Source organism: Takifugu rubripes, chromosome 18 (assembly GCF_901000725.2).
Source record: "Takifugu rubripes chromosome 18, fTakRub1.2, whole genome shotgun sequence".
Taxonomy (NCBI): Eukaryota; Metazoa; Chordata; class Actinopteri; order Tetraodontiformes; family Tetraodontidae; genus Takifugu; species Takifugu rubripes.
This window is the reverse complement of record NC_042302.1, coordinates 7,527,898-7,538,490: the sequence shown is the minus strand read 5'-3', so window position 1 is coordinate 7,538,490 and position 10,593 is coordinate 7,527,898. Positions and strand designations below refer to the sequence as shown.

At 46.7% G+C, this 10,593-nt stretch overlaps 1 protein-coding gene across 2 annotated transcripts; it reads right to left on the bottom strand.

Moving 5' to 3' along the window:
• Positions 1-2,394: 2,394 nt before the first annotated feature.
• gpr85 (G protein-coupled receptor 85) lies at positions 2,395-5,530 on the bottom strand. Of its 2 annotated transcripts, none has more exons than XM_029825839.1 (2): positions 5,325-5,530; positions 2,395-4,400 (listed from the first exon to the last, which is right to left on the bottom strand). In XM_029825839.1, the coding sequence occupies exon 2, from the start codon at positions 4,247-4,249 to the stop codon at positions 3,116-3,118; it is 1,134 nt and encodes a 377-aa protein (XP_029681699.1). In that variant the 5' UTR covers positions 4,250-4,400; positions 5,325-5,530; the 3' UTR covers positions 2,395-3,115. The 2 variants fall into 2 exon arrangements, with proteins under 2 accessions (XP_029681699.1, XP_003977435.1); XM_003977386.2 differs by lacking the exon at positions 5,325-5,530 and adding an exon at positions 5,016-5,315.
• Between the last annotated feature and the right edge of the window lie 5,063 nt (positions 5,531-10,593).

Sequence of the window (10,593 nt, the reverse complement as noted above, 5' to 3'; positions counted from 1 at the left end):
CGGGGCGGTACGGATGAGTGCCACGTCCTAATTGCTTTGATTACCAACAGTATGTTGCTCGACATCCCGACATGAAAGGTGGCCCGCCTGTGCCAGAACCAACCCTCCCTGCCCGTCAGATCCTCCCGGACAAGGAGCAAGAACAGGGGCCAGCGCTCACCAACGGGCCTCTCTCGGGTCCCAGGTGATGTCTTCAACACCACACGACCACGATACGCACTGAGGCCGGACCGTTTCATCCAACGCTTCTCCGAACAAGGCTGTGATCCGCACGCGGAACAAAACTGCGCAAAGTCAAGGTCCTCCCAACAAAAACGTGTCCCCCAATGGGGATTTCTCATCAGTGGACCCTGCAGCACCACATGTAATTACCAGGACTGCTTAGCAGCACCACACCTGGGCTGCTGCCATTACTGAGTAGCATAATAAAAACAACAGCATTACACGTGAATGGAATGAAGCAGGAACATAAATAGGTAGTTAGAAGCATGTTATGCACAGGTTGACATTTTATATTTACACCTTTACAGAGAAATTCCACTTAATTTAGGGGGGAGTTGTGATGGCGTTTATTATCCTCAGAGAAATATTCTATTATTCAACAAAAGTGCTGTTTTTTTTGTCCTTGAGACACAGTAGTCATTCAAGAATGGTATATTTGCATTTTTTTTTTAACCTAACAGAATATATATTCATGTGTTCACATTTTCCGAGCTCTCATTTCCATTTACACTGCTGCTGCATGTCAATGTGACCTTAAAAAAAAAGAAGAGAAAAACCCACTAGGTCATTTGTGGCTACAGGGTATTCATTAATCCAGGGTGGAGGGGTGGGAGTGGGGGCTGCATATATATTGCATCTGAATTCCAGTGGAATTCCCCTTTAACACAGTGCAAGGTGGAGTTTTTCCATTGGAGAGAGATGATCTCCATTACATGCCAAACACACGTCAGCGACACAGATCACCCTCCGTTCCGATTGGACGGGATGACAGAAAAGGCCGCGTTCAAGGGAGAAAGAACAGAAATCATTCACGCTCCCATAACAAGCCTGTTAGCATGCACAGAAATGATGCAGGCAGCTGGTAATCTCAACGCATATTAAGGACATTTGGAGATGTCGCAGACAGAAATGCGAGGTTCTCGCTCAACATGGGGTTAAAGGCAACAGAGCCGGAGTAGGTTGAAGGAAGGAATCATCGCCTCCTTACAAAATTAGAATCAAACCTGCAAATCTGTTTGAAACACTAGAAATATTTCAACATGAAGAAGTTCCAGGTTTAAAGAGCTGACTGCATTCTTTTTTCTTTTAAAAAAGCAAACTTTAACACGTTCACAGCGCAACTTTAGCAAATCTGCCCCCCTTCATTCATTTGCAAGTTTCACCCCAGTAACCGACAACGGCCCTGACCCAGTCACACCGCCTCGGATACACCAACCCTTCCTGTCGGAGCTCCGCCCCACCGTTGGGCATTAAAAGAAAATAACAAACGTTGTAAAATGGAGACTTTTTATTTTCGAAAAAAGCAACAGATTACACAGGTAACTTTCAGCAAATGCAGTCCTAACTGAAACTGTACTCACATTCGGGACTTCAGAAATGAAAGACTCACATACTTACGCACAATCTATCTATAATATACAAAAAAGAATACAGAATAAATATTAAAATGGCCACAAGAGAAGAAAGAAAGTCATTGAAAACAATCAGTAGAGAGCAAATGTAGGGAAAGTAGAAACGAGAAGGTGTGCCTTAAATGTGTGTTGTTGTTTTTTTTCTCTCTTTTACATTTTTTACAAATTGTGCAAGATTTCATACTAAGGCTCTGGTCTGAAGTGACGATCCAAGCGTCCACGAAAACGCACGCGCGCGTGCATGTGGAATCATGGCGGGATCAGACTGGGCTGCTCGGTGTATGGCCTGTGATATTCACGGGGAGTGGGACCAGCTTTGGAAAATGAACATGCACTTCATGTTGGTGTGACCCCCCCACCCCCCCTTAAAAAGGGAAGAGGAACTGGAAAAAAACAGAAAGATGAGCTTTCTAGGAGGGAGTGACACGAACGAAATATTGACAGTGACAACATCGTAATCATTAAGGCAAGAACACCTGGAGTGGCATCGGTAGTACTGGAACGTCGTGATAGTTGGTGGAACATTGAACTACTTCCTCAGTGTCCTTTTTGAGTCTCGATATTCTTTCTGTTCCGCTTTCTCGGTAAAGAAAGTGACAAGAACATAACATCAGGGTCTGATGGGCGGTAAAACTACGAGAAAGAACTAGTTTTAGCTTGCAGCTTCAAAGAAAAAAAGCCACATTTTTGCCCATCCCACTATAACTAAGCCCCACCCACCCTGCCCCAAAGCCCCACCCACCCTGACCCAAAAGCCCCACCCACTAAATGAAAAAGATATCACTTACATCAAAACCATTTTTCTCCTCAGGTGATGGTGGATTCCAACAGTCACCAAGTTTTGCTTTACTTACAGCGGTTGTGTAGTCTGTTGCAAATTAAAGCATTGGTCGGGAGTGGTGGGGGGGGGGGGGGGGGTAGGTTGTCCTTGCACTGCAACCGGCAACCGTTCACCAAAGAAAAACGGCATCTTTACATCTTCTTTTTAGTGCAACTCCTAAAATGCAAAACATTTCCGGTGATTCCTGGAGAGGTATCGTTTCTTTGCTTTTTTTTCCTGTTCTTTTTTTCTTTACATAATCATGAATTTCACACCTCACAAAGAAACGTTTCAAAATATCCAAAGCGAATCGGTTTTGTTTTTACTCTTTTGTCGATTTTTTAAGTTTTTTTTTTTCCTCTTTTTTTTTTTTTTTGCTCCTCTGAAACAGCGCGGCCTTCCGAAATGTCTAGAACGAACACGGGAGGAGCTCCACGCCTCCCGTTCTTTTCAGCCTCCTTACTGTATTCAATGCGATGGAACCTTCCGATTCCTTCGATCTTCGATCGCTGAAGAAAATGAGCTAGCGAGGAGGAGCAGGAGAAAAATAACGAGAATGGAGAGAAAAGATAAAAAAGACAAAGAGAGCTCTGTACAATGGGAGTAAGCCCAGATCAATCAGGGGAATAGACACATGAGAGAAAAAACCACAGCAAAACCTTCATATAACGCAGTAGGGTTCCCTTGGTAACCTGGATTTTCTGCAGTACAGGAGCGTGGTGCTGAAGCAACGCCGGAGCTCCCGGTTGGAGAAAATGCAGATGAAAGGATTGACCCCGGCCTGGGCAAAGCTCATCCACACGGCTGCTGTCAGGTAGCCCCTGGGGACCAGCAGGCCCCTCGCAAATACCCGCCAGTAGCAGGCAACCAAATAGGGCCCCCACAGCGCCAGGAAGAAAAACGTCATGATGTAGAACATCCTACTAATCCTCTTCTCCGTTTTAAACTCATCCAGTACCAGAAGTCGCCTGCGGCCCGCCGCGTTGCTGTTCTGCCGGATGCCCAGCAGAGTAGGCGGGGTGGGGCCTCGCCCGAATCCAGCCAGCCAGTTGGCAGCGGCCTGCCCGCTGGCGCCCGGCCCGTGGAATGTCCAGTTTTGGCTAACAGCAGGCACAAACTGGACAGGCTTCATCTTCCGGCGGTCGTGGACAAAAAAGATGAGCTTGAGGTAAACCAGCTGTGTGGCGAGAAGGATGAGAGCCAGGAGGAGCATGAAGCCCAAGGAGTCGTTAACCCTGAAGGAGCGGTGCTGGAATGTGCACTGATCCTCCTCCGGGATAAAAGAGTATGTCCCCACGTCTAACACCGGCGGGAACGCCATTGCTACCGACAACGTCCAAACCATGCAGATGACGGCCAGGCAGGTCCAGAAGGTCAGCCTTTTGGTGTAGAAACGGTGGTGCGCTATGGCCAGGTAGCGCGTGACGCTAACACAGAACAGCATAAAAGCCGTGTGAAAACAGGAGAGCACGCCCAGGAAGGCAATCACCTTGCAGGTCAGCGTGCTGTACGTCCACACAGATCCATTCTTGACGGAGGTGAAGACAAACGGGAAGCAAATGGCAGATCGAAGGATGTCCGAGGCGCACAGGTCCAGCAGGAAATAGTAGGGCGCTCGGTGCAAGCTCTTATCTTTGACCAGCAGGATGGAGATCAGGAGGTTTCCGACCACACCGACGCCGATGATGAAGCCCAGAGAGGTCAGTTTGAGGAACGTGGCGAGAGGAGAGACATTCTGCAAGATGGTGTGGTCCCCTGCATGGCTATAGTTCGCCATAGATGGAGAAGGGATCATAAAGATAGCGGTATAGCTTCAGCCAAGTATCATGATCTAGAGGCGGCAGGGGGAGGCGTTAGATCCATTTGGCAGTGTGCTTTGAAGAGGTTTCCAGGCATATAGGCAACCTCTCCTCTAAGGCATTCTTTGTTCCTTTGTCTCATCACACCTACAGGAAGAAAAAAAAAACCAACCCATCAGCATCCAGTCAACACAGTCAACAGCTGCATTGTTTTCAAGCGCACCCTCTGGAGCGCCACGAGATCTCCCCATCCCTGACACTTCAGTGGGGATCGTCACGGCAGTCAATCGTTTATCGGAAACAGACGCATTTTATAAACATCAACCCCCCCTTTTTGGACTCAAAAAAAAAAAATCTGGACGATTCCAGACGCGCACAGCCTTCCCAAATAACTGCGATCACACCCTAAACATCAGAGGATACGACCCGCCTTGGATTAAATACTAACAGCGCCTTGTGCGTAAAGCGGTTCTGTCTGAAGGTTAACTGGATCAAGGTGTTCGGATCGCGATGTTTATTGCGCCAGATCGTCGGTTGTGCACGGCTGACAGCCGAACCGCAGTTTTGATCGAATTCTCCTTGTTAATGCGCCGCCGTGATTATCAGTGGGATGAACTGGCGAAGGATGCTCGGAAGTGACAAAAACACGCCAGCAGCTAATAATCAACACACTCATGAAGCCATTTTCATCGTCTGAGGGGGAGAAAATGACACAGCCTTCGGTGTTACACAGACTGGCTGGCGTTTTTGCTGGGTACTTACGTTTTTCATTGTCGAGGATTTTTACGCGCGTTTGTGAATCCGACCCATTTAATTTAAAAAAAAAAAAAAGAGAGAGAGAAGATTGAAGCCGCGTTATATCATTCTCGGTCCTCTGCAAAAAGCGGCTCCTTGCGTCCGTCAGACTAGAGAACCATTTCCCCGAGTCCCCGTTGTAGACTTGCCCAGAATCGCAGCCGCCGACACAGAACGCGCCGCACAAAGCAAAAAAAAAAAGAGAGAGAAAGAAGGGAAAACCGGAGGAAGAACCCGAGAGGCGAACAGTCGATTTGGGATCAATCAAAATCCTACCTGTTGATAATCCAATGTCGCTTCCCTTCTGGACGTTATTTACATTGCTCTACTCGGGTTTATTTGCTGCCCAAAAAAAAGCCTGATTAGTTGCTTGCCCCCCCTCTTTTTTTCCTCCACGGTGAATATCCTACAGTAAACGGGAGCCCACTGCGCATGCGCTCTGCATCCCTATTTGTGATCCAAGACGCGTCTTGTCTCGTGTTGCAGCAGCGGTTCTCTCTCTCCCTCCCTCCCTCCCTCTCTCTCTCTCTCTCCCTCTCTTTTCTCTCCCTCTCTCTCTTTTCTCTCCCCTCCACATCTGCTCGGTGGTGCCGCCACTGACCGTGAACGCGTCACTCCACAACATCAATTAAAATACATCTATATCATCCCGTGCTGCCTCAGACCTATTTCTATATGCATTCTTCTCAAACACACCGGATGTGGATGCCAGTAATTGCGTCACAAGATGCGTACTTTTGATCCAAATTAACGCAGCCCGCGTCATTCCGATCATACTGATATTCTCTTGTCTTACTGATTGGAGTCCAGCAGAGCAACACGTCTGCCTTTCTTTGCACTCATGCATGTTTCAATCCAAAATGTTTGACATTACCTACAAAGCGAAGGGTTAAATCAGGCAGCCTCAGTCACCTGGAGCTAAAATGACTTCCCCTGCACTGTATATGCATAATTGACAAGCACTTTGTGCGCTGTTGTTCATTCCGCACGAGCGCCATGAGAAATTCATGGGGTTTGATTTCTCGGCCATGTATGAAGGGCCGTGATGTCACAGGCCTTGTAACAAGTGAACACAGAATCTGACTTGTGCGTCTTGCACCCGCCAAAGCTGTAAAATGGAAATCCATCCACAGCTGGAAACAACTTTCAGGTATGGAAACTGTAACGTGCAGGTTTAATACATCCGAGGGCAGCAGCCTGCATGCTGGACATGGCACGGAAGGGTTTGTTTGACTCCCACTGCCTTCCAGACACATTCAAGGGAACACTTTTCCATGTTTGATGGGAAATCACTCACTTTTTGGTTTATAAAACAACTCTGTAAACACCTACAGCATCCTCTGTAATTAGTCTAAATTCAAATTCAGCACTGTGAAAAATCAAAATGGACTTTTATTTTGATATTACTTGCATTTATAGTCCCACTGTATTCATCTGACTGACTGATTCTTTCAACAAATTGGTTTTAATGGATATTTTTCGTTAAAAGTCAAAATCAATACCAGATTCATCAGCTTTAATTGTCAGAGTTTTGAAAAGGAGAGTTAGACTCAGAAAAAACACTTAACTGGTTTTATGAGCTAATGCATTTTAATGCTTAGGTACAAAATATACAGAAATGTATATATATGTAAAATATGTCAAATAATATTCTTTAAAAACTTGTAACAAAGCGGTAGTTTAGGGCGCGTGAAGAGATGGAGAAACGTGATTGGACAGCACGTCTGTCAATCATGCAAACCGGAAAGTTTTGATTACTGCCAGGAAATAACGTCGCGCATTAAAACAAAACCTTTTTTCAAACCACCCCACTTTGGTGGCTCCGGATACGAAAAAATGATATGCACAGTTTTCAGTGTTACGAGGAAAATATCAGTCTTTTATCGAGGCAGGACTGACATTTCAGCAGGGCAACAGTTCGGACTTCCTGGATGCTTTTCCCCGCCCCCTTCAATGAATCCGCATCGCTCTTCGCGTTTATCCCATTAAAGGCACGTTTTTTTAATCAGTCACAATGGCGCATATCTTGTGCCAGGTTGGTTCCGGACAGTGAATATAGCGGTGGAGGGCAGCATCGGGGTACAGGCACCCAGCCCGCAGAGTCTGCCTCACAGCTGTCCGTTCCGCCTGCGCGCGTACCAGCCGAGGCAGGCGCAGACGCCCACCATGGAGACGACGATGACCGCGACCAGAGCCAAAGCGTTCCCCGCGTCGTTCGCCTCCACCGGGCGGATAAGCGAGAAAAGGACGAGCCACATGATTGCTGCGGCATTTGGAAGTTCAAGTTTGGGAGCCATGTTGCTGCTGTCAGCAGTTCGGGAAGCGCAGCGTCAGAGTCAGATGGCGCTCAGGGCGAGCAGACTTCCGGGTCCGCTCAGCCAATCACAGAGCAGCTTTATTCCAGCCGCGCCTGCAGGATGTTTTCATTTTCCTCTTATAAAACAGGCATAGTTGCTCTCAAATGGGATTTCATCCCTTTGAACCTTAAAGTTTCAGATGAAATCAATGTGAAACAGCCTGTGAAACCCATTGAAAGGAGAGCTGTGACATTGCTCCCCTGTGTGTTCCTCATGTGTCCTTCTGCCAACACAGCAGACACATCAGTCAGCCTCATCAACAGCCCCTGTCTGCAGCCTCATGTCCCCTCAGAAGACAAACGTGTGTTGACACGCTTCAATGGGAAAATGGTTAGATGAGGTCAGATCAGGAGGGGTGAAAGACAGGCTCGCAAGGCTGGGAAACACGTTAATGCACATTTTTCACCTTTCCAGCTCTGACAGGGAGAGAATTACATCCCTCCTGGACCTCAGGATAACCCTTGTTCCCCTGAAACACATAAGTTGCCTCAAATCTGTCATGTTGCAGTGAAAAATCAGGGTGATTTCTTGCCTGTGTCAAGAGATTGGCCTGCAGAAGAGGGGGATCGGAGGGGGGATTACAGGCTTTGTGTCTCCCTGCCTGTTCTCTTGGAACTCTTTGGTTGTAATTTAATTAGAGCACTCTAGTCCAACTAAAATATTGACCCTGCAATGCTGCTATCTGTACCTGCTGCTCCATGCAAGTGACGAACAGGGACGTGTTCTTTTTGCTGTCTTGTTAAGCTCCAGAAAAAGCTGCAAAAATGTCCCATCCTTTCAAACACAGATCCCCAGAAGGGTCTTGTTGCATATCTCTCCAGTAAAAACACTGGTTGCCTGTGGTCTGTCCCAGTTAAGTTACAGCTCAAATGCTTCACATTTCCAAAGAGGATTAAAAAAAAGACATCCACCTGAGCTTTTCAGGTGGATCAAGAGGGGTTTCAGAAGCAGCTCCTGACTCTGCTCCAGACTGTGATCTAATTTGATGAGGGCATCCGTCTAAACAGACCCAACCACCGCGGTCGTATTAGCATATACAGCATTATTGATGAACCCGCCTTTCTGAGTCATATCTGCAAATCTATCCGACGCGCGTCGACGCTGTAGCCACGCGCTAAAAGGCGGTTCGAGGCGCTTCGTCCAATTTTCCAGGGGGGGACGTCTCCAGACAGGATGGACAGACAAATGAAAACAGGAATTACCGAACACCTTCCAAGTTTTCTCTTGAAGGTGCCACTACAGACTAGTTACCACAGAGGACGGAACTACAACTGGCGGAGAACCAGAGTTAAATACTGAGAGCTTGATGAGCCAATGAGAAGCAGGTGTGGGAGCAGGTGAGGCTCAACGGGGTGAATTATGTCGGCCACCCCCCCGCCTCCAGCCTGACCCCTGTTTGCTACCAGGATGAGATCCTCAGATCCTGTATTGTTTTAAAGCTTGTTCGTCAAGAGCTAAGCCCGATTCAAGCCTCTGCAAATGTTTAAAGCTCTAATGAAGTCTGTGATTATATAAGATTCATCTATTTTCTGTTCCTTTCCACCTTTACCAGCCAGCACACAAACATCTCCCCCGAAGATTAATTATGTTCCGAAATTGGTTTCTCAGAAAACACCGAAAAGCTGACCCTTTAAAGCGACCGCGGCTTTTATAGGCGCTCGGTGTGTCGCCTGTAATGAATTGTATCAAGAGAGGGAGACGGGGGGGGGGACATGACAGACGAATTTTCCTGTCCTTTATGGTGGGGGACAAGACTCTGAAGCCATGAAGAGGGCTAGACTCAACAGCAGGAAAACGACAGAAGGAGCAGCGGGGGTCTCTGGAGTGAGTCAACGGCTCGCTGAGATGTGGGATGTCTTAAAAAGATCACAACAATACAGCAAAATAAAGCGTAATTATTTACTCGCACCGGGCTCGGTGCGATTGTGAGGGCGGATCCTCGACAATCACACATCTGAGTGTTAGTAACAGTTGTGTAACGCATTAATCAGTCCCTTCAGTTGTCCTGTTTCATTGTAACACGCAGATCTTTTCCCACAATTACATCACCTCTTATGTCGGCGTTGTGGTTCGGTATAAACTTCCCACTCAGTCCATTCGAATTGCTGATGGTTTAAGAGAGAATTCTCCTCTTTTCATGTTTTCCGAGTTATCCAATGCCAAGTGCTTGGTTTCAGCTGCCCAGGAAAAAAAGTCTCTTCTGTGATTGATTTCCTATCTCCAGAGAGTTCCACTTTCTGCAAAACCATTTACTTGAATTAATGGGAATTAATGACTCCCTGGAAGGTAGGGCATAAATCCAAAGTGCTGTTTAAATATCGCCCTCAAGGATTTGTCAGAGGAGAATAAAGATAAGCACAATCTCGCGGGTAAGTTTAGACCAGCTTTTGATTAGCGACCCTTTTTTTAAGCGTCCCAATCCAGCAGGCAAATTCTTTAAAACATACCAGCGTTTCTTTTGTGTTGCTACCAGCTAGCAGCATTAGCTTTTATTTTGAGGATACTTCAGCCATGGTCAGCAACATGAGGCGCCCAAGCCACAACTGGCACGGTACCGAATAGTCAGCGGTCCCTGATGATAACATTGAGTTAGCATTGTTTTAGCATCACCTCTTGATGAAGGCTACATAGTTGTGTGCATAGGTCGAGCCTCAAGAAGTTTTTGGATAAAGAAGACCTTTGGAGATCAAGTGGAATCCAGTAAACGTGGGGCCTCTTATCAACCAAATTCAACTTCATGTGTTAGCGCCCAAGTTTTTGAGCCCAGAACCTGAGCAGTGGTGGGATCCATGATGGCCAGGCAACTGCACAAATACAAAAAAAAATAACAGCGTAGAACCACAGCACATCACAGTGTGTTCTTAAAATTGAAACATCACAAAACAATGACGACAACACTCCGAGTGATTTATTACAAAACATCTGAACCGAATCTAAAATAAATCATCTCTGGGTGGGAAAAAAGCCCGACTTCACGAACTCTTATATCTTTCATGTATCAAGTCTTCATTAATACCTTGGTGTGTGTGTGTGTGTGTGTGTGTGTGTGTGTGTGTGTGTCAGAGAGAGAGAGTGTGTGTTTGTGTGCGCATGAAGGAGTTATTTTCTCGAACCAGCTAATTTCTTTTGCATCTGTTTTACCAACGGGCGACAAAATTGATGGTTGGGAAGAGCTGAGAAACAGCACG

What these genes read in the sequence shown, in the direction of transcription:
- gpr85 (XM_029825839.1), bottom strand. Translation starts at nt 4,249, where the DNA reads ATGATCCCTTCTCCATCTATGGCGAACTATAGCCATGCAGGGGACCAC.